Source organism: Microtus oregoni, unplaced genomic scaffold, assembly GCF_018167655.1.
Source record: "Microtus oregoni isolate MIOR12 unplaced genomic scaffold, Mior012 000004F_ref0000308, whole genome shotgun sequence".
NCBI classification, from domain to species: Eukaryota; Metazoa; Chordata; class Mammalia; order Rodentia; family Cricetidae; genus Microtus; species Microtus oregoni.
In genome coordinates, this window is record NW_024543063.1 from 36,704,012 (window position 1) to 36,727,483 (window position 23,472).

Below are 23,472 nucleotides of genomic sequence, written 5' to 3' on the forward strand. Positions count from 1 at the left end.
CTGGGTACGGTAGCATGCACTTGTAGGGATTCTGGACACACTGGCCAGCCGGCCTAGCCAACTTGCTGAATTCCAGACAAGTGAAACTTAGCCTCTCAAAATTAATTAAATAAATAAATAAGTAAAAAGGCAGAAAGTGTTTAAAAACAAAAGACACCTAAGTTTGACCTCTGGCCTCTGCATACATGTGTACACACACACACACACACACACTCACACTCACACGCAAAAACAAAGTGATTCAAATGTCTTCCCCATCAAATTATTTTATTAGGTTAATGAAACAGCTTGAAGACAATTCATTTTGTTCAGCACTCTTCTAGAAAATAGTTCAAGTTGTAAACGAACTTCCAATACATAAAACAGAACTACTTGACCATACACAAATTTCAAGCTCAAAATACAACGTTCTGTTTTCTTACCATTATAAAACCCAGTCAATACAAACTACGTAAAAAAGATAAAACACTTTCACTGATCCTTGGTACAAGAGAACAGCACAATGGCAATATTTCCCCAGGACACAGGTCGAGTCCTGAGGATGAGGGACCCAACCCCACGGTTACCGACAATATCCACACCCCGTAAACAAAGTGCTGCTACTTAATTTAAGAAAGTTACCACATCCTTCTGCATCAGTGTTGCTTGTAAACCATAAAGTAACTTTGTAAGAAAGGTTACAAATTAAAAAAAAAAAAGACTTCTGACTTTGCTACAGACACCAGCAAAGCAATAGAAAAGCAGTCACTCCACGGAACAGATACATTTGGCCCACAAGGCATCAGACAGGGACATTGCAAGGAAGTTCAAAAGTTTACTACTCTCCTACCAAATCTGGACAGTTCTGTGAGGTGCAATTTTCTGGCCCCTCAAATATTTTACATTTTTTCAGAGAGTGACTCGCGTTGTGTTTGTGTGCGTCCATTGCAAATGCCCCATTCTCAATGGGAGCGTTGTATGGTGAGCACTCAGCGTTACCACACTCAGTTCAGCCTGACCTGAGCGTGGTCTTCCTGGGGACTTCACCGGATAGTTAAAGCTGCAGGATTTAAATGAAAAGCCGTTCTATGAGTACCATGCCAAGAAACACAGCGATGTCAATGAGACAGGCTTGCTTTGGCAGGATGGATTTGGGGATGGGGTTTTTGAGACCTGGCAGTCTATGGTCTTTATGGGGTTGTTCTTATGGCAGGAAAAGCGTCAGAGAACAAACCAGCTGGGAACCCGCTCTTGGCAAGGGTGACCACAGGAGTGGCCACTGCACTCCAGTGTTCCACGCAATACTGACAGGGCTAGGGAGTACACGGCAGGCCACTCTGCTGAAGTGGGGCCCCAGGAAGGCTGGTCCCGAGCCTGGAGACAGAATGTCTTATCTAACTCAATTACTCTTTTTAGTGGGGTTTCCTTGATAGTTTTCTGTCCTGGCAGAAGACACTCAGTGACGGAACACCTACAAACTGCCATGTTCACTGTGTGTTGTGGGCAGGCCTTATTCACATATAGAAACAAATGCCCCATCATTGAGGAATGAGGTCTGCCCGGGCTGTGTCTGCAGCCTGGGTACTGACGAGGAGTGAATGCCTGGCAATCTCCATGACGGCAGTTCTCAACCTGGGTCTTGACCCGTCTGGGGGTCGCACATCAGACAATCACATTCTGATTCACAACGGCACAGAAATCACAGTCATGAAGAAGCAATGAAGTCAGTGAAGTAATTTTACAGTTGGGGGTTACCACAACATGAGGAACCGGATTAAGGGGTCGCAGCGTTAAGAAGGTTGAGACCACTGCTCTTCGGGCTGGGGGTGGGGGCCTTGGGCCTGTGGGCAAGAACTATGGGAGCCACTGTGAAGTATGCTCAGCACTTCCTCAACAGCCACCGTCTTTGTTTACGGCTGTCACAATTTAAAGACGGGACAACGTGGTCAAAGCAAGTACCACCATGTATCGCCATGCCACTGTTAACATGAGGTTAGGGGAGAGGGAAGACAGCAGCTGGGTTCTGAGTGGGTTCCAAATGGAAAGACCCCATAGACAGAAAAAGCCACTGACTACTGAACTAAGCAAGCTTTGCTATACAGTTTGTGCTTTCTTTTCTATTTATTTATTTATTAGTTTTTGTTTGTTTTTTGAGCAGGTTTTCTCTGTGTAGTCCTGGCTGGCCTGGAACTCACTATGCAGACCAGGCTGGCCTCAAACTCACAGAGATCTGCCTGCCTCTGTCTCCTGAGTGCTGGGATTATAGGCGTGTGCCACTCCTGGCTTCTTTTCTTTTCCACGGAAGGCCACTTGGTACAGTTCCCAACATAAGGTTCTTCAGCCCATGGGCTTTAGATGCCCTCTCCATGATGAAGCTGGACCCTAAGGTGCCATCTAGAAGCAGGTGCTGCATGACAGACAGGGTGCTTAGGCTTTGGTGCTTTTAAAATCTGATGACACTTCCCCCTGGGTACCAGTTTCCACTGTTTATTATTGTTGTCTTTAAAATTTTTTTTTCATTATTTATTTTTCAAGACAGGGTTTCTCTGTGTAACAGTCCTAGTTGTCCTGGGACTCGCTCTGTAGACCAGCCTGGCCTCGAACTCAGAAATCCGCCTGCCTCTTCCTCCCAAGTGCTAGGATTAAAGGTGTGCACCACCACCTGGCTTATTGTTTTTTTTTTGTTTGTTTGTTTGTTTGTTTTTTTTTTAACAAAGCCTACCTGTCAAGTACAGGAGGCTACTCTAAGTTACAATTCATGACCACCATAATCCTCACCACCCTGGCCCTCAACATTACACGCACATTTTCTTGAGTTTCTTTTGAAGCAAATACCTTTGTGATGAGAACATGAAAAAAGTGGTCCCTTTCTTAGTGCAAATTTGTTGCCATACCCACTTTGGACTCTATTCACCGCTTGGGATATTCAAGTCAGAGTTAAACAAGACAGGAGGAGAAGGAAGCCTGGCCTGCTCTTGGGAGCATGCCACGGGATGTAGGAAGGAATCCCAGAGCAGTTTTCAGGGTCAAGTGCAGACAGAGGTGTCAGACAGCCTCTGAGAGGCCATCCAGGCTCTGAGTACATCTCGATGGACAATCTGGGACCACACGATGCTGTGACTGAGGCTAGATGCTGAGGTAGTGTGTGTGGCCCGGTGCTGGCCCCTGACTCAGAGAGAGCCCTTGGTGACCTCAGGGCAGGTGTGGAAGGCTCCTATTCATCTCCAGGTGCTTGAGGCTTGAGATGGGTTGGGGCTATGCTGGGTTCTGGCCCAGGAAGCTGCTGGGACTGGCTGGCAGGAGGAAAGTGCCAGCACAAAGGTATGGTCAGGGACCGAGAAGGCACGCCTTCTGGCTAGGCTGCTGACCCCATGCTCCGTGGTCCAGGGAGCAGCGTGAGTTACAGCTCTAGTTCCTTTTCCTTTTTCTAATTTTTCTTATATATTTCCTTATTAATATGTATATGTAAGTGTGGGGGAGGGCAGAAGACAACTTGTGGGAATCAGCTCTCTCTCTCTACCACATGGGTCCCGGGAATGAAACTCAGGTCATCAGGCTTTCCCTGTGGAGCCACCTTGCTAGCCCCCTTTTCCTTTCTTCTTTGTGACACAATTCAAGAGACTAGAAAGCCAGGCGGGGACAAGCGTGAGAGGTCTGAAAGGGGCAGGAGAGCATGACAACAGTGCTCTGGTAAAGAGAACCAGCGTCCTCCTCCTAGACAGAAGTCCTCAGACTGCTAGAGGTTACTGCTCAGGCTGTGGGAAGGACCCTGTTCTCAGACTCCTTCCGGCATCTAGGTGGCCATCAGGGGCCAATAAGACAGCCCAGCCCACCGAGGATGGGGAGGGGAGCTGGGAGCTGCTCCCTTGTGATCACAGGGTTCCCATTTCTAGGTGAATGGCTGAGGGTCCTATGGCAGGCTTTCACCAGAGGGGAGACAGAATAGGAACATAAGAATGGGGCTCCTAGAAATGCTTTACAAGAGGTAACGAAGAGCCATGCCAGCTCCCAGGGAAAGCTGGCTGAGTTCACCAAGCACCTTCCCAGGCAGCCAGCCCAACTTGGGAGGCATGACTGTCATTCACCGGCTTAAGGCAGAGTAGACAGCAAAGAGAGCTTAAAACAAAATGTGTGTCAACCAAAAATCATGGTTCTGATGGACATTATGGCTTAAAGAAATCTCTGGAAATAAAAGACCATTATAGAAAGTTGGACCATGAGCACCCTGGTGAAGGGACTGCCATGGTGTGGTGGCCGATGGCCACAGTTAAGGGACCAAAGTGATGAATAGAGGGGAAGAATAGAGGGGAAGGACATGAGGCAAGCGTAGAAAGGACACAAGGCTCTTTCACACGACCCTCTGAAGGACTCCCTTTTTACTAAATAAACAGCCCCCAGAAGCCCTGGCCTGCAGGAGCTCTGAATGCCAGGCAGAGCATCGCACTGACTGTCCTGCCCACAGAGGGCCCTGGTAGAGTACACAGAAGCCATCAGTTGGTACTGCAGAGGACACCCTGCTACCCCAAAGCTGTTCTACCTCATGGGTCTAAAGACGACAGAAGAGCAAACCTAGCATTGGGAGGCGGAGGCAGGAGGCTTAAGACCTTGTCTCAAAACACACAAGAAAAAAAATAAATTAAATAAATAAGCAAGGTGATAGATTCTGTAATTCTGCCTACTGGCCTGAATGTTCTGGAGGGTGCACACCTCCTTTGTAAGCCCAGCATCAGGCCATAGCCTGGTCACTGCCAAGTGGCTTGGTGGTCCCAGGCTGCTGTACCCCACATTGCATGCTTGCCTACATCCTCCAGGCTGGAGGCTTCACCACGGACACAGGGGAGCAGTTTCCACACATGACATCCAAGTTAAAGAAGCAGAAGCTTAGGTTTGTGACCTCAGTCAGAGATGTAGAAAATACCCGGTTTGTTTGGTAAATCTAGATGATAAATTTGATATTCTGGTGAAAAGTAAAATTCCACCTTAGTAAAGGATTTTAAGGAATCTTAGAGGACTCGATTAGGCAAGCTCTCAAGACAGTAACTGACCATCTATGTATTTTTTTTTTTTTTTGAGACAGGATTTTTCTGTCCTAACTGTTCTGGCGCTTGTTATGTAGATCAGGCTGTTCTCAGATTCACAGCGATCTGCCTGCCTCTGCCTCCCAAGTGCTGGCACTAAAGGTGTCACCAACACACCTGGCTTGACCACAGTTCTCGAACACTGTAAGCACATGTGCTGGGTGTTTCTGATATCCGTGGTTATCCTGAATATAACCATTAGCGCTGGAGGTGAGAGGTGGCATGTGGCCAGAAGGAAACACATTCTGTAAGCATAAGCAGACATTTGCTGGTATCTATGTGGTGGCAGACACTGGGGTGAGCACTGGCAGGAGGCCCGGATGTTCAGCTCCAAGCAGTCCCCTACTGGCCCGGGGTCTCACAGCACTCTGTGTGGACAGATGATGATGGAGCAATGACAGCCACCACAACTTATGGGTAATCACCATCCAGGCTCCACAGGCGACCTTTCTTTACCACCCAGGGAGGTCAACGCCCTCTCTCCAAAGGCAAACTGAGCTAAGCCTAGAGACCAAAACATAGGTGGCAAAAGTCTTCAACCCCAGATTCTCCAACTCCTATGCTCTTGACTACTGGGCCTGCTCAAGTCCCAGGTAAATCCCTAGGAATAACCAAAACCACAGACCTGGGGCCTAAGCAGGAAGGGAGGATTTGCTTTCTTAAATCATGGGCTCCTGTTGCTCACCTGGGCACAGATGCTGCCATATGCAGCCACCTGAGGAGAAGCTTTGCCATTTACAGTCTCTGGGCCAACTCTGAAAGCACCAGAATATACATTCAATCATCTGATTGCATGAGGTGTTTTATTGTTGTTGGTTTTTTGACTTTTGGGATAGGGTTTCTCTGTGTAGTCCTGGCTGTCCTGGAACTCACTCTGTAGACCAGGCTGGCTTCAGACTCACCGAGATCTGCCTGCCTCTGCCTCCTGAGTGCTGGGATTAAAGTCTTAGGGCACTACACTTGTATGAGGTTTTAAAATGTATCAGGCTCTGAAGGGAGGGCTGGAACCCAGGGATAGAGCTCTGAGGGGAACACTCAAGAGAGTGCAGTACTCCGAGGGGAACAGAAAGCTGAAAAGAGAGTTGGCCTCTGTTGATTACCCAGGTCTCCTATTTAGCAGGCCAGGTCCAACTGTGACCTGAGAAGTGGCCATTCCTATAAGAACGAACTCCTGGAAGACTGTCTCCAATTGCTGAGCTCCCTCAGTGATGTCATTCTCACCTGGGGACCAGGAGAGACCAGAGGCTGGGTCAGTGAGAGCCTGTTACTGGGTGTGGAGAAGGGACGTGCGGGGTGAAGCGCAGGAGAGTCCCCTACGAGTGTGACAGATGAGTCATGCTCTTAAGTAAAGCGTGATTCAAGGTAGTTGGGTCAAGCTTGCTCGTGAACCTGGAAAACATCTGTTTCATTCTGACATCTGGTGCTCCCAGGACTGAAGGAAGAAGAGAGTGTAGGGGAGGGGCCAGCAAAAGGAGGAATTCCCAGGAATCGGCAGCACCTTGCAAGAGACATCACAGCCGCCTCAAGCATGTAAGTTCCAAACACCGTGTCAAATCGCAGACGCGCTCTCCTCTGATCCTAACAAGGAGAGAAACGCCACAGCGCTGCTGCGCGACCCTGCCACTGTTCTACCACGAGAAAGCATCGCCTTTAAATGACTCTTTCAAGTTCAAGTTGAGTTTCAAGTCGTCGCCTCGCAGAAGCCCCAGAAGAATTCCCGCTCCTCCAGGTTTAAAGTGCCTATTTTAAAAAGTACGAAAATGGAAACTCCGCCTGAGAGGACTGACCTTCTCAAGGCTGCTCACTGCTTGCTTCCAGGCGCTTGTTACAGAACAAATCCAATGCCACACCATGAGGTAGCGGACAAGAGGGTTGTTTATCCCCAGAAACACAAAGAATGGGAATGACTGCAAGTATTCCCATCCGATTCAACAGGAAATGCCATAAAGTAACCTACGGAGACTTACTTCCCTGGTGCAGCTTGAAGAAATTCAGCACCAGGGTCTAAGGGAGTTCACCAGGCAGGAGGCAGACCGCTCACAGCGGCAGAATATGCGGAAGCGCCTGCTCTTCAACTCCAGCCAGACTTCACTGGCAGAGAGCGTGAGACACCCACCGTCTGAGTCAATGGACTCTCTCTCATCCCTACCCCAGAACTGTATGTGAGCATCAGAATGAGCCAGAAGGAGCCTTTAGGGATTACTCAGAAGGCAGAAAGACCCCTCGGCTTGCCAAAGCAGTCCCTCCCTCCCCGACTGAGTGGGGACAATCAATGAAATGTTAGTTTTAGTCTTTATGAATAAACCGGGCCTTGCTTCCAGAAGACACTCAGGAAAGTGAGAGACTTTCAACAGCCAACTGACAGGGAGAGGAAAAGGTTTTCTGGTTTCTCCAGCCAGAATGTTGGTCTGGGGGCTGAGCCCATACTACAAATGATGTCTATTTTGGGAATAGAAACACCTGCATGCTGAGGAAGCTCAAGCTCTTGCTGAGTTGGCTGGATTACCCTTGGTAACCCCAGGGCCTGGCTTCTGCGCACACTTGAATGTTCACTGTAGGAAGGGGAGAGCGCCCCTACCCACCTCAGACATGGAGAAGATTTTAAGCCCATGTCAGATGCAGCCAATCAACCTGACATTCACGTGATGAGCATTATGAGGCGCGCTGGGCACAGGTGCAGCGTCCTGCCGAAGCACTTGGGGACGCAGGCACGTGCGAGTAGTACACGAGGCACTTGGGATTTCTGAGGCCAGCCCACCTATGTACACAGCTTCTCACTTAAAGCCCAGAAGAACTGAAGAGCGCGTTCTCTGCTTAGGGAAAAGCATCTCATTGAAGGCCAGAATACTGTGACTCGATGCCTACTTGCAAACCCCGGACCAACTCACACAGACAAGGTTCTTGCTCAAGCTCCAGCGAATTTATAAGACAGAGAGGGAGGGCTGTGTCCCCTCTGCCTCCTTTGTAAGGTTCCCCGAAACTCAAGCACAATTCTAGGGAGGCCCTCTGTATTTGGTGGGTGACCCAGGGCAGGCGCTGTCACGCCTCTTCAATCCCTGGCTTTCTTGGTGTTCTCTTGGCTAAGGGGAAGTTACAGCAAGAAGGAAGCATTGCTCTACCCTTCCGGTGGGCTTTTCTCAGGTAGTTCTGAAGCCTCTAAGTGCACATGGTAAAAGTCACCTCACCCCTTCCCAGAGCATCCAACCACAGGAGGACTGTGTAACTAGGAAAGCCTCCCCACTATAAGAGAGAACTTCTGAGACCCCTGGCACAGGGCACTGCAGAGGAGTTACCATGGAGAGCCCTCAAGGAGAGCCAGCTGTTTCCCTAGACACCTGACTGGCATCCTGTGAGAATCTGAGGCACCACGGCAAGGACAGCTCTACTTTCACTTCCGTGAAGAGACCCCTCTGAGGGGTGGCCTCTCCCCACTTAGAAAGGGTATGGGGACACTGTCAAGCCACTGGAGATCAGAGTAGCCTCAGTAGCTGTGAGATGTAACAGAACACTCGCTTCAGCACAAACAAGACTCAGACACAGCCCCAGCAGGCTTTTGGTTGGAAAGCCCAACCAGAGCCATGACTCCTCAGAGCAACCACATAGCACGCTCGGCCCCTTAGACCAGCCCTTCCTAGGATCAACTGCTAGCAGGTAAATCCATGTTTTCGCTCCTGCTAAGGAAAAGAGGCAAAGCTAGTAAAATTGACTACTGTCCACAAAGATTCTGCATTTACACAACGGCGCGTGTTTGACACAGCCGTGTAACTGAAGGTCGACAGACTCAAGGTTTATCTGAAGCACCAGGAGACGGTAGCAGAGATAGCTCGTGACTACGATTCAAAAGTAAACATATACAGACAGACGTGTCAAGTCACGTGGCACAGCACGCACGCACATTCGCTCATCTCTCACGCTTTATCATCGCATAGAACATAAACACTCTTCACATAAAAAACACTTCATTTTAAATTAAGCACTTAAATCTTTGAAAAATATGTTTAGATATGTTAGAGAAATAAACAAACATACTTTAGACTCTAGCCTAGGAGGGTGTCTTGATTACATGACTGTAGCCTAAGACCTTCCAGTGAAAAGAACTTGCACTTCCCCCAAGATGTTTGTGTTTCAGATTTTAAGATCTAGCCTCCGTTGCCAAATGTAACATCTACCCGGTCAAAGTGCCTTACCGAGACGGGAAGGACCACTCCCGCAGACCTGACCAAGACACAGGTGCAGCACTGAAACACAACCTGCGCGACAGGGGCTACAGCTACTGCTCGACACTAAGAGAGTGGTTACCAAGAGGCGTGGCTGACTTTGAAACGTCATAGTAAAATTAAATACAGCCCCACTTTTCAACAGGATAGTCAGTCTCTCTCTCTCTCTCTCTCTCTCTCTCTCTCTCTCTCTCTCTCTCTCACACACACACACACACACACACACACCCCTAAAAATAACAGTTTGGCACTTAGCAGCTTTTGTTATTGCATCCCATATTAAGCTGCAAATTTATTTTATAAAACATTAATTTCTGCAGCCATAGTGTCAATGAACTGAAGTGAAAACCCGTTTGTTTGTTTGTTTGTTTGTTTAAGTGAACTGACCAAGTCAACAGGCACTAGTGACATCACTATTGGACCCATGACTCTAAACAAGGAACTGTCTCCTTGGAGAGGCCTGAAGCACACTGAGAATTTTAAACTTCAGGAGTTTAAACAAACAAATAAACAACAACAACACAACAAATAAAAACCAAAACAGAGCAGTTACCACAGCTGTCCTGCGTCGGTTTCTCTCTGCTCTGGCAGGCCATGGCTCTGTCCTGTGCAGGTATTTCACCAAAGTCAACTCGCCCTTCTGGCAATTTCTCTGCTGTGGCTTCCTCGATGGAAAGCAACATGGCTGATATGCAACATAATCCACTGACTGACAATAAATGTGACTGGATGGGATGGCGTGGATGTGTGGCACATCCGGCCTAGAGCAAAGGATAAAAACTTAGACCTTCTCTTGCCAAGTTGCTTCTGGCCACAGCTGAGTTAGGAAGCCACGCCCAGCCCTTTTTACACCCACCCTCCGGGTTCTTCTCCCCAACTTTTTATAATGCCGACCACTCGAGACAGGTATAGGAAAATCCCTGCGGAGAAGCCATGCCTTTTCAGGTCCACAGGCGGGGGGAAAGAGGATTAATGTTTCATATGCAATTTAATTGCATATAAACATCTCACGTAGGAAGTTTCTAGAAGAAATTCCTGTTCTCCAATTTATAACCAAAGGATGTACTTATACATTTAGCAATCACTAAGATACAATGTTGCCTCTTCTAGCCAAGAAAGAAACTTGTAGAAAACAATTAGAAACGAGGAACTCTGTATCAAGTTGACTAGAAGTTTGATATTGCATACAACTCACACTATCAAGTAATGGAGTACACTCCAGTCCCTGACTTCACACCAAGGGGGCATAATCTGAATGGAAAACAGTATCTTATGAGATAAATTCCACCAACTAAAGATTGGTTTGTTTTTACTAATGGGAAATGGGAAGGAGGGCGGAAGTGGCAATGAGTGATGGGGAAGGAGGGAGAAAGGAAGAGGGCACTAACGGGAACAGAATGAAATTAAGTTGAGGTAGTTTATTCTACCAGCCAAACATTACTGGGAGTGAAAGTCATCTAAAACTACCAGAGAACGGCTTTGGGGGCAGCCTGTTACAAAGACGAGATTCCAAACACACCTGCATTCGAAGATAAGTTTGTAATGTCTAAGCAGCAGTAAACAGGACTTCGTGTGCTTTCCGACAAGGTAGAAGAAGGTTTGATTCCTATGGACGTCACCTGGACAGCTTTTTTGTGTTTTGAGTTGCAGCAGACCTCTGTCATTTGCTCCACTCTGAAGTCTCCTCTGTGCTACCAGCCTGGAGTTTGCTTTTCCAGGTAGAAAGAAAGAATGGTACACGCTCCCTCCCAAGCTCACAGCGCCCCCAGAACTCTCTCAGAACGCAGGGTCTTTTATAGCGAGCGATTCCTTTAAGCTCATATGGGGCTGCGGACTTGAGCTCTTTGGGCAACTGAAAGATTGTTGTCAGAGAGGAGTTTTATCTCAGTCTCAGTGCATCAGAATATAGTTCTTAAAGAATCTTAAGACAGAGGACTAGTAATAAATGGGAACTAACTGGCACAAACCTCAGTTTACTGAGTGTGGTTAGGCATCTACCCCTCCACACCATACAAGGACAGCCTTGTGTGCTGGGGATGTTGGCTTGCATATATGGGTTCTGTTGTTTGTCTACCTCAGCCACATACACTGGGACACAGTCAGTTAGGTAAGAGTTCCCTTCTGGGAATACGCACCTTAGGGCTTTAACTCTGATATTTCACATGACACCAACCCCCCACTCCCTCCTTTTGACATTCACTAGCCTCCACGGTTTACAAACGCATCGGGCTGGAGGAACTGATTCCTCCCGGGTAGTTTTTCAACAGTTACATGGTCTCCAAACAAGAGCAGAAGCCCAAGTTTCTAAGCATTAAAAAACCACCGAAGAGTAACCATACTGATGCCCAGCACACAGCAAGATGGAGCTGCTTCTCTGTGCTTGCTGACGACCAGCCACGAGATGCGCTTGGGGCAGGACCTCGCTTTTGGCTCCTCTTCCTCTTCAAGGGGAATGGACCCGGATGCGGAACAAGCCTTGCTGCAGCTGCAGACGGAAGAGCTTGCAGTTGGCGATGCGCAAAGCTGCGCAGCCTGTGCGCCGAAGGTCGGATGGCAGGAGTGGCTTCGTGTGGTGCCAGGTGCCCGTGCTTCTCTTAAACTCACGCACGTAGTCATAGTTGGTACCTAGACCCAGAGAGGGGGCAGAGCTGAGCTGGTGCACCTGAGCCCCTGGAAGCAGCTCCCGAGAAACCCCCGCAGCTTTCTCACCTGTGTCAAGGTCTCCGATAACATAAATACTGGCTCCTATGGGGACAGCGCCATACACAAAGGATGAACTGGCAGGAATGCATAGGTTCTGATCGTTAAGATAGATCCACCTGGAAGCAAGGCCAACAGACACAACTCAAGAAATCAAAAGAACAAATGGGGACAGTGCAGCTTGGCAAGACACTGTGCACTGCCACTCTCGACCCCCACTCCACTTGCAAGAACCGTGGCTGTGGTGACTGTCGAGACAGACAACAAAGGCTCCCACAGTGACTGCCACAGAGCAGGACTGCCTCTGCCCAGCACCACAGCTCCTGACTCATTCATGTGTGGCTTACTCACATACTACTGCTCCCCCCTTTTCAATTTTTAATTGTGTGTGTATGTCTGTGTGTAGGTATGTGCATACACATGACTGAAGTGCCCATGGAGGGCAGAGGACAAAGCCAAACCCCCTGGAACTGCAGTTACAGGCAACCGTGAGCCCCTCTGATGTGGGTGCTGGGAACTGAACCCCAGCCCTTTTCAAGAGCAGCAAGTGGTCTTCATCACTGAGCATCTCTCCAGCCCAGGGATATGCTTAGTGTTAAAGTTCCAGCACACTTGCTAGCACTCATCTGGATGCCTTCTGGCTTGGGCTGCTGTAATGACAACCATCAGGGACATTAGGTGAGCCTGAGCCTTGTTTGGTTCTGGTTTTTGGTGGGCTTCCAGAATGGCTGGATTCTGCAGAAAGGGCATGTGGCATGTGATGAGAAAATATCCCTCTTACTCAAAATACAATGCTGCTCTGTCTTCTAGTTAGCGAGGCGTGGGAATCCCAGCTGTTCATGCTCACTGGGTCTTGGTGCCCTCAGTCCTTTGAAGACTGAGCCACTATAACAACAAGAATTCCCTTAAGTCTAATTGTGCTGGGGATTTTGGCACACATTTACTGGGTACTTTTATGCACCTTCTTTTGCAAAAATTTGCTCATTTTAGAGAACACACACACAAATAAAAATAAGATAAGCCCTTTTAAAAAAGGCTTTCTAGGGAAAAACCTGACTAACCTTCAAGGGTCAAAGTCAGGAAAGACAGGGGCTATCACAGGCTAAGGGGCAGCAAGGAAACACAGCACCTGTTGGCAACTGCAATCCAGGTTGAACTGAGGCAAGGGACATGTTGGCAGAGAGCAGGTGACTTTGCTGGCAGTCTGTACTTTAGGCTAGCCCTGCATAGCTTTGACACTAGGTTCTGGTCAACGGGGACACTAGCATTAGAAGGCAAACGTAGGACTTACGGGAATACCCTGACTTTATGAGACTTTTCTAGAGGCCTAAAATGGCTGCAGGGGCTGGAGAGATGGCTTGGGGGTTTAGAGCATTGGTTGTTTTTACAGAGGATTCAATTCAGTGTCCAGCACCCACATGGTGGCTGACAGCCATCTGAAATTCCATTTCTAGGGAATCTGATGCCCTCTGCTGACTGCCACAGGCACACACATGGTATACATATAATACAGGCAAAACACTCATAAACAGAAATACATATAAAAATTACTGCAAACAGATATGGCTCAGTTAGTAAAGGTGTTTGCTGCTCAACCTGTTGCCTTAGTTTGATCCTTGGGATCCACATTGAAGAATCAACTCCTGCAAAGGTTGCTCTCTGACCTTCCTATGAGATAGATAAAATCGAGGCTTTGCCATGCAGTAACGTTCACTCAGGAAACCATGGACCATTTCCCACTAATAGCTTATAGGCATGCCAAATCATAGCCACCGCCTAAGCAGCCCTGAGGCCTCACTGTCGAGGATGGCGCATGCACTTCAGTGGACACTTTGGCCTCTCCACTCTGCACAGCAGCGAAGGAGCCTGTGTAGCAAGCGAGTGAACTCTGAAGTCAAACCACCATAGGAACATCTCACTTTGACTTCAATGAACTCTTCCCTGGCTGTTAGGAAACAGCTTCCTTATTTTGAATTCCAAGAAACAAGGAAACAAGATTATTTACCCAAGATTATAAAATAAAGCTAAGCCACCACCACATATCCCTGCCCCTCTCCTGTCTCACCTTCCCTCTTCCTTTCCCTTCCTCTGAGACAGGGCCCCGGCTGGTCTCTAACATGCTAAGCTGCCAAGGATGACCTTAACTTCTCATCCTTCTACCTCATGAGTTCTGGATAACAGGCTGAGTTATGGGGTACAAAGGATGGGCCCCAGGGCTCCATCATGCTCTCTTCTGAGCCACATCCCCAGTCTATGATCACTTGGTTTGCTGGGGCTAAGAATATGGACTTTGGGCTGGAGAGATGGCTCAATGGTTAAGAGCACTGCCTACTCTTCTAAAGGTCCTGAGTTCAATTCCCAGCAACCACATGGTGGCTCACAACCATCTGTAATAACATCTGGTGCCCTCTTCTGGCCTGAAGGCATGCCTACAGGCAGAATACTGTATACACAATAAATAAATCTTGGGGCTGGAGAGATGGCTCAGAGGTTAAGAGCACTGACTGCTCTTCCAGAGGTTCTGAGTTCAATTTCCAGCAACAACATGGTGGCACATAGCCATCTGTAATGAGATCTGGTGCCCTCTTCTGGCAAACATACAGACAGACAGAACACTGTATACATAATAAATAAATATTAAAAAAAATATGGACTTTGGCCTCACAAATGTTAAGCATCTACCTACTGAGCCATATCCCAGCCCAATGCCTGCTGTTCTCAGAGTCCTTCTCATCCTTTGTCATTGCGGGTCAATAATTATAGACATTATTGCATTTTCTCTGTTTAGATTACAGTGTGGTTTCTGCCTCCAGGCTGGACCATGACTGAAAGTGATGAGGTCAAGAGCAAGGTTCACGCTGGGCAGTGGTCTCAGCACTTGGGAGGCAGAGGCAGGTGGATCTCTGTGAGTTCGAGGCCAGCCTGGTCTACAGAGTGAGTTCCAGAACTGGCTCCATAGCTACTGGAAAGCCCTGTCTGGGAAAAACAAAAACAAAACAAAGAAACAAACAAAAGAATACCCCACAAGTCTTACTGAGTGAGCTGCAGCGCTCCCTTCTTCCAACCATGAGGTGCGAATGAAAGGACATGCTCAGCAAGGGCAGGCAGTGTGCTTTTCCGCAGAATGTCAGGATGACCAAGTCAGCCCTGAGACCACACTGCGCAGGTTAACTGCTGGCCCTGCCTTCTAAGACCAAGACAGAAAAACTTCTCTGTTGAGCCATGCAAACAGGACGAAGAGGAAACACCAGCTAGCTCACAGCTGCAGAGCAAGGATGGGATGGGAAGACACACCACATCTGGACAGCCATGGCGACCAGCCCAGTCACCCAGCACAGCTGGGGACAGTGCACACATTTTCCTCCCCCACTCTCCCTCCTAAGTTTGCAGTATGTATCGATGTTAGTTTGAACTAAAACTTCTCCTGTTTCAGCCTTCTGGGTACTAAGATTACAGTGTATTCCACCATGCCCAGTCTTTTCTACCTTTTCTAAGAGAATTAATGGAGGACAGGTTTCACACACCTGTATTTTTTTTTTCTGCCAGTTCCTCTTGGATACAGTGGGTTTCTTGTCTTTGGACGGCAGAAGAAATCCAGGGATTGAGTTAGTCCTTCTTGCCACATGACCCCCTGTCCAAGGGTCACCAGCCTCTGCCCAGGTGTCAAGCATCCCTTTTCTATTGTACACTCAAAGATGAAAGGGTGGCATTGGCAACACAACTTCAAAGTTAACACAAGGACCATGTATCAAGGCAGGAAACTCAGGCAGAGGTGAAAGGACAGGACTCGGGAAAGGAAGACGCCACAAGAGAGGCCTCAGCCTCAGGACAGAGGACACTCAGCCGGCAGCAGTGCCTGCTTCCCCTTGCAGAAGCTGGGAAGGGGGATGCATGTCCACACTGCTCTGAGGGGAGGAAGAGTCCATGGCGGGGGCAGCAGGGGAGAAGGTGGGTGCCCAAGAGACCCCCCTGTCAAGGTGAAAGGTAAAATGTGGCAGTGGCCTGAGAGTGAGAGAACGGGAGGATCCTGTCAGAGTGTGGGCACAGCTGGGAAGAGGGCACAGAGAGAAATACCACAGGTCCCTGTTCTCTGGGTGTCATGTGCCATTACCATGACTCAGGAGTAACTTGTGGCCTTATTTATTTATTTATTTAAATTCAGAAACCACAGAAAACAGTAAGATATGGCATTTCCCCAGGAAAGCTTTAACCTAAAAATAGGGAACAAAGACAGGAAAGACAAGAGACTCCTACTATTGGAATGGTCTCCATGCTGACAGAGACCACACATCTGGCAGCAGCTCCCACGGCTGCGAGGAGAGCATACCCGGGAATGCTGCCCCACGGCTGGGCGCTATTTTTCTGCCAGGATTTATGGGAACAGAGTCAGGCCAGTAGGGTGGGTGCATGGGAGAGCCCTGCAGCCAGAAGTCTGAGCTGCTCGGGTTCCAGGTCTGCCGCATGCTCACCTCCCAGTGTCTGGTGTCGTTACATGTGACATGGCCTCAGAGAGGAACAGAGGAGCCCGGCAGAGGCCGAGCAGCATCTGGTGTTGCTCATGCTCAGTGTTTCACAAATGTGCAAACGTCCTGCAAGTCACTGACAAGAGGTCTTACCAGCTGCTTTCTGTTTATAAACTAACACTGGGAGCCTGGGAACACAGGCTGGAGATGTATGTATTTTATTTGAAAAAAATTTTCCCCCCGCAAGACACGGTTTCTCCGTGTAACAGCCCTGGCTGTCCTGGAACTCACTCTTTAGACCAGGTTGGCTTCAAACTCACAGAGATCCTACTGCCTCTGCCTCCCGAGTGCTGGGGTTAAAGGCGTGTGCCACCACGGCCTGGCGAAAAAAATATTTTAGGATGAAAGGTCGGTGGCTTGAAAGCAAATGGCCCCCCAAAGGGGGTGGCACTATTAGGGGGTATGGCTTTGTTGGAGTAGGTGTGGCTGTGTTGGAGGGAGTGTGTCACTCTGGAGGCGGATTTTGAGGTCTCATATATGCTCAAGTCATGCCCAGTGTCTCAGACACTTCCCACTGCCTGCAAGATGTAGGACTCTCAGCTCCAGCACTGTGTCCCACTATGATAAGGGACTGAACCTCTGAACTATAAGTGAGCTCCCACAATTAAATGTTTTCTTTCTAAGAGTTGCTGTGGTCATGGTGTCTCTTCACAGCAATAGAAACCCTAATTGAGACAAAGCATTTTATTTATTTCTTGTGTGGATGTGGATGTATTCGTACGTGACGGTGCGTGTGCACATATGTGTAGGACGATGTCAGGCCTGGCTTTCATGTGGGTGCTGGGGATAGAATGAGATCCACATGTTTGAGCAGCGAGTGCTTTCCTAGCTGACCCACTTCTCCCCCACCCCCTTCTAAATACAGGCACGGGGCTGGGGAGGCAGATAGTGGTCAGAAGCTGACTGCTCTTTCTGAAGACCTGGGTTCAGTTCCCAGCACCCACATCTGGTGCTCGTAAATCCAGCTCCTGGGGAATCTCACACTGTCTTTTGACCTTCCTGAGTGCGTGCATATGCATACACACATACATAAATAATAAAAAATAAATTTAAAGCCAGGTATGGAGGCAGAGGCAGACAGATCTCTGTGAGTTTAAGGCAAGCCTGGATTATACAGAGTTCCACTTTAGTCAGGGCTACAGAGTGAGACCTTCAAGAAAAGATAAAAAAGAAAAAGGAAAAAAAGGAAGGAAGGAAGAGAAGACAAATGGGAAAAAGGAGCACTGGTTCCACTCATAGGGCCGCAGTTCGGTACTACGAGCAGGTCGTCAAGTTTACCAACAACAAAGATGCTGTGGGTGACTGGCAGGAACGCCAGGGTTCTAGAACGCAGAATGCCCCGGGACAGCTGGGAAGCTTTACAGCCAGATTTGTGTTCCACCCAAGGCAGCAGACAAAATGAAGAAGGAACGTCAGCAAGCGACTGCAGACAAGTTGCAGCTCACAGTGACTACACACTGAGTCAGTCGTCATGAAGAGAGGGTTGTGTCAGTGTTTATCCAAAGCCAAACATGCTGCTACTGTCTGTTAATCAAGCGGGACAGACTGTCTCACACTCATCTGGGGGAGAGATTAATACACTATTTCCTACTGCGGCAGCCGGCCCCCACAGTAGCGTATCAAAGAAGAAATGTAGCAAGCCGCTGATATCCTCTGCCCACCCCCACAGAGCAAATACCGTCTAAACGGCTTCATTTTCTGTCTAGTAAATTCCCCTGGCAGTCTACTCCGAGTAACGGGAAGCAAAAGCATCTCTGAAAATATCCTGGAGGGAAAGCGCGTGGCAGACTGGGCGACATTTATATGCGTGTCTAACGCCTGTTACCTGCTCATTCTTCTCCCAATCTCAAAGGCAGGAAATGAGATAACATTTATCTTACGGCTCCCCGCTCTGGTAACATGAACATGACCGAAGCACGTAAGATCAGCCATGACCTTCTGTGGGGATCTGAACCAGTCATGGCAGTGAGAACACTGCCTCGTGCTTATGAGGGGAAAGTGTGTGAGAGGAAGAGACAGCACCTACCACAGAAACATGCCATGGCCTGGCAGGTATTTTAGAAAATGTTTTCCTTAAGCTGGACATGGTGGCACACGTCTTTAATCCCAGTGCTTGGGAGGCAGAGGCAGGTGGATCTCTGTGAGTTCGAGGCCAGCCTGGTCTACAGAGCTAGGGCAAGCTTCAAAGCTACACAGAGAAACCCTGTCTCCATTTCCACTGCTGTCTCTCTGCTTCCAATTGTCAGATCAAGATGTGAGCTCTCAACTGTTGCTGCTGCCCTGCCCTTTTCCCCACCATGAAAGCTAGCCCTCTGAAACTGTAAGCCCAATTAAATGTACTCATGTCTTATCACTGCAAGAGAAAAGCAACTAAGGCACTCCTCAACTTCTGAAGTCACTGAAAAAATATCTAGTACATACTGGACATACTCCCTAAACAGAGAATTCAGAGCAGTCACTAGAAATCAAAGCTGAGACACATCTCTGAAAGCACCGAGGGCAAGGACAGATATGAGGGCCTCAAGACTGTCCAATTCACAGAGGGAGAGAACTCGGGCAGAAGCCTCAACACTGCTTACCTCTTAAACTCGTCGTGATAGAACTCAGACTTGCAGGTGACCATCTCACTGCCCTGGATGTCCTCTCGACTTCTGACGCCTCCGAATACATACAGCTCCATGGCAACACCGCAGGCCACTGCTCCAAACCTGTAGGGCCACAGACACAGGTGCGGGCTCAGAGCTCAGGACCTCAGCCCTAAGTCCTCTACTACTTGTTCTTCTGTCTGCTGGTCTCTTTGAGACAGGGTCTCATTACGTACCCAGGGTACGCTGGAACTCATTATGTGGACCATACCGGCCTTGAACTCACAGCAATCCTCTTGCCCCAGCAGTCTCCCAAGTGCTGGGATGACAGGCAGGTACCACCATGCCCAAGTAACCCAACTGCTTTTTGTCTTCACGTGTTTAGGCACACCTGTGTGTGTATGTCGAGGCCCTAAGACCGACATCAGTAGTAATTTCTGGATTTCTTATTTGCTAAGGCAAGATCTCTCAACTGAACCCAGAGTTTGCTAACTTGGGTTAGCTGGACTTGTCTAGAAAGCCAGCTTCCTCAGAAACGCTTGTTGTCTCTGCCTTTCCAGTGCCGGGCCTGCCTACCTGGCACTGACTCAGGTTCCGGGGATCTGAACCCTGGTCCCGACACTGTGCAGCACACCACACACTCTAACACTGAGCTCCCTTCCCAGTCTCTATTGCTTGTTGTAATGGCACATGGGCCTTCTGTTTTAGGAGATGCCGTACTCTGAGGCCTCAGCTCCATCAAGTGGCACACTGAGGGGCACGCAACACACACTCTGCCTCACCTCCTCTCTTTCAGTGGACATATGGCAGTCCACTGCTGGGTCCGGGGATCGTAACACTCCACAGACTCAAACAATTTTCCATATGATCCTCCACCCATGGCATAGATTTTCTTTTTCATAGCTGCATAGCAGCCAATCTGAAAGAAAAAAATAACCACAATGGCAGGGAGAAGTACCATTTGTCATTGGAACTGGATGAGCAGACAGCTACTGACGCAGAGAGCATGGTCACATGCATAGGACAAGTGCTGACTCCTAAGAGCAAAACAATGACACCTCTTCACATGACCCCACAGGGCTTGGGAGGTGGAGAGAGCTGGAGGCACGTACTGGAAATCCCCAGAGAAGGAGTCTTCCTCCATCTTCAGCAAAGAAGCAGTAACTATACTTTTTGTGAGGCCATGCCGGGCCGGTGTTCTGCCACGAAACTGGACCCTAGCCCCTAATCTTATAAAGTATTTTTTTTTTTTTTTTTTTGCCCTGGCTCTCTTCTTCCACCGTTTGGAAGCTTGGCAGCAAGTGCCTTTACCCACTGAGCCATCCTGATGTCCCCATAATATATCTGACTTTTCACGGGAGCTTTGAAAACCGGGATGGCTGAGATGGGAGTAGAAGGGGCTTTCCAGCATCCGTCTCCTTTCACCAGTATTTGAGTTCCCAAGAGTTAAGATTCTTGGAACAGCCGGGCGGTGGTGGCGCACGCCTTTAATCCCAGCACTCCGGAGGCAGAGGCAGGCGGATCTCTGTGAGTTCGAGGCCAGCCTGGTCTACAAGAGCTAGTTCCAGGACAGGAACCAAAAGCTACGGAGAAACCCTGTCTCGAAAAAAAAAAAAAGATTCTTGGAACAATGAGCTGCTCAGTCGCTGTCACATGCTCTCATTGGACGGGTACACAGTAAGAGAAGACAGGATATCCAGATGGCTTGACGGACAGCTCTGCCTGTGACCTGAGGCTAAGTGAGGGAGGCTCACGGGAGGAAGCCACTACAGTTTTTTTTACTTGTAGAGGGCATGAGGAATGCAGGGGAGATCAGGCTATCCACAAAGTATTTTCTACAGACCCTGCAAGCCAGCACTGCTGCTCGGAGGTAGACTAACACTCACACGGGCTCTTTCCACTTGGGACGTGTAACTGCTGACATGAAGGCAAGCTGCCAGCAGAGATCTGTCTAGAATTCTCGAGCCTTGATCCTCTCGGCATTGTTCAAAAGCATACTGAATAATGAAGATGTGTGCTGGGGACTTTGTGTAGCAGAAGAACACTATGTGAATCCCTGGGTATGAGCCTCCCCACTGTAACAACCATCCCCAGGAGGAGACACTGACTTTGGAGTCAGCTTGCAAAGACACCAGCTACCGCAGCCCGTTGCACTCACCTTTCTAACCATGGTCAAGTCAGGTTGCTTTGTCCAGGTTTTTGAATAAATATCATAACACTCCATGGAAATCAACTCCCGGTCACCATCCTCCCCTCCAAGGATGTACAGCATCCCATCTATCTCCACGATCCCAAAGTTGTGTCTTGCCTGGAAAGATAGCACAAAACTTTGTAGGAGAAAGTGGATGTTCAAAGTTTGCTAAATGTCACAGGCACTGTCTTATTCCAGCATCCCAGCAGAGAAGAGCCTGTGATAATCTTTCTCCTCGGAACTATTATGTGTGGCTTCCTCAGCACAACAGACAGAGCTAATCACTCCTCAGGACCAGGGACCAAAGATGCAGGCTCAGAGATTCTGTGCTTAACCTACAGAACTCAGAAGAACGCCTGCCTCCCAGGATAACTAAATCTGTGGCATTGATTCTGAGCACTTATAGGCAGGCAGGCTTCCGAGGAGACTGTGACAGATGACAAAAGCCAGGTACTGTGGACTATTGGTGGCCAGGATTGGCCCTCGTGGGGAACAGGGCATGCCAGAGTATCAGGAAGCCAGAGGTGCTTATCATTCGCCCGCAGCCCAAACAGAACATAACAACTTCAGGGCTTGTGGAGTCTCTGTAGGAACACGAAAAACCAGCGTGTGCAGAGGTGGGAAACAAGAGAGGAAGGAGGCTAGGGCAAGCAACAGGGAGGTGGTGCTAGGCAACAGGCCACGAGGAGGCGGGGTAGGAAAAGGCAGGAGAGGCAATGAGAGAAAGCAGGGCTCCAGGCAGCGGGCTGCTTCTTCTTTCTGTGCACACATTAATAAAGGTGCCGTGGAGAAAAGAAACACCTTGGAGACAAACTGCGCCGTACCTCATTCATGGGCGGGAGAGGAGTCCACGTGTTGGCGTCTGGGTCGTACTTCTCTCCCGAGCTCAGTGTCTGCTTATTTTCGTCTTGGCCCCCCAACACAAACAAAAACCCTTCTGAAGAAAGCACAGGGGACACACAGGACACCTTCAGCAAGTGCTATGGTGCATTTAGAGCTCCCCTCCCCACCCCTCACAGTCTTCTTGTTCCCTGGTGACAGATCCAAACTTATTAGTCACTCTGGCCATTCTACTTAACTCAATACTGTCGTTGTTTGTTTGTTTGTGTTTTTCGACACAGGGTTTCTCTGTGTAGCTCTGGATGCCCTAGAACTCGCTCTGTAGGCCAGGCTGGTCTCGAACTCACAGAGGTCTGCCTGCCTCTGCCTCCCAAGTGCCGGGATTAAAGGCGTGCGCCACCACCGCCTGGCTCAACTTTCTTTTTTAAAATTATATTTGACACTTTTTTCTTCCGTCTCCCGAAAAGGTAGCTTCTCCTCTCTTCTCCTCCCCCTTCCTCTCTCTGTTTCTCTCTCTCTGTGTTTTTTTTCTCTCTCTCTCTGTGCCTGTCTCTCCTCTTCCCCTTTCCCTCCATAACCCACTGAATAAACTATACCCGAACCCTCAAAAAAAATTACATTTGACATTGTACACATTCTCTCTCGTGAGTGTGGCTCTCAGCCTCGTCAAAGAGGCTGCTGTCTAGAGGCTAGAGCAGTGAGTACCACTGGCCAGACTGCAGGAAGTAAATGACCATAGGGTGCCTGACCTTAACTGGGACATCACAACACAAGCCCTGCATCTAAGGCTCAGAGGACATCATGGAAGAGAGGGTGGGGACAGATGGGCCAGGACATCTGCTACGAGACAGTGTCTTCTAGACAGGAAGGGAAGCTGCACCAGCGAACTCTCAACAGCTGGGTTGCCTACACAAGACCACAACTGTCCACAGCCAACACAGTAGGGGAAAAATCTCATAAGGCTCCGTGTGCTACAAGAGGAAGTTCTAGAGGCAGCTAGATAGGTTTCCCAATCCTAAGTGGTCAACCCTAGATACACGTACATACAGACAACATTGACTCAGGAGATTACACATACATATGTATATGTGCATGTGTATGTACATATATATATTTTACAAAAGGTCATTAATTTGAGATGGAGTCATGGTGGAACACAGAAGAGTTGGCGTGAGAAGAGGAAAGGATAGGAACAGTATAAATATAAAATGTACTCATGAATGGTATTCTCAAAAAATTAAAATTAAAAGTTTCAAGTGCGTGTGTGTATGTGTGTATGTACGTGCATGTGCACAAGCCACGAATCACATATGAAGGTCAGAGAACAACTTGCGGGAGTTGTTTCTCTCCTTCCACTGT

General features: G+C 48.6%; 1 protein-coding gene across 3 annotated transcripts in view; it reads right to left on the reverse strand.

The window, feature by feature from the left end:
* Window positions 1-256: 256 nt before the first annotated feature.
* Window positions 257-23,472, reverse strand: part of Gan (gigaxonin) — a 58,922-nt gene continuing 35,706 nt past the window's right edge. For 2 of the 3 annotated variants that reach the window (XM_041649594.1, XM_041649595.1), the window contains 6 exons: window positions 22,098-22,210; window positions 21,241-21,390; window positions 19,865-20,001; window positions 19,077-19,205; window positions 11,984-12,093; window positions 9,470-11,899 (listed from right to left, as the gene is read on the reverse strand). In XM_041649594.1, the coding sequence (XP_041505528.1) occupies window positions 11,718-11,899; window positions 11,984-12,093; window positions 19,077-19,205; window positions 19,865-20,001; window positions 21,241-21,390; window positions 22,098-22,210 (821 nt within the window). In that variant the 3' untranslated portion in view covers window positions 9,470-11,717. Of the gene's footprint in view, window positions 1,040-9,469; window positions 11,900-11,983; window positions 12,094-19,076; window positions 19,206-19,864; window positions 20,002-21,240; window positions 21,391-22,097; window positions 22,211-23,472 lie in introns of those variants that run through there. The other variant, XR_005974134.1, reaches the window with a different exon arrangement.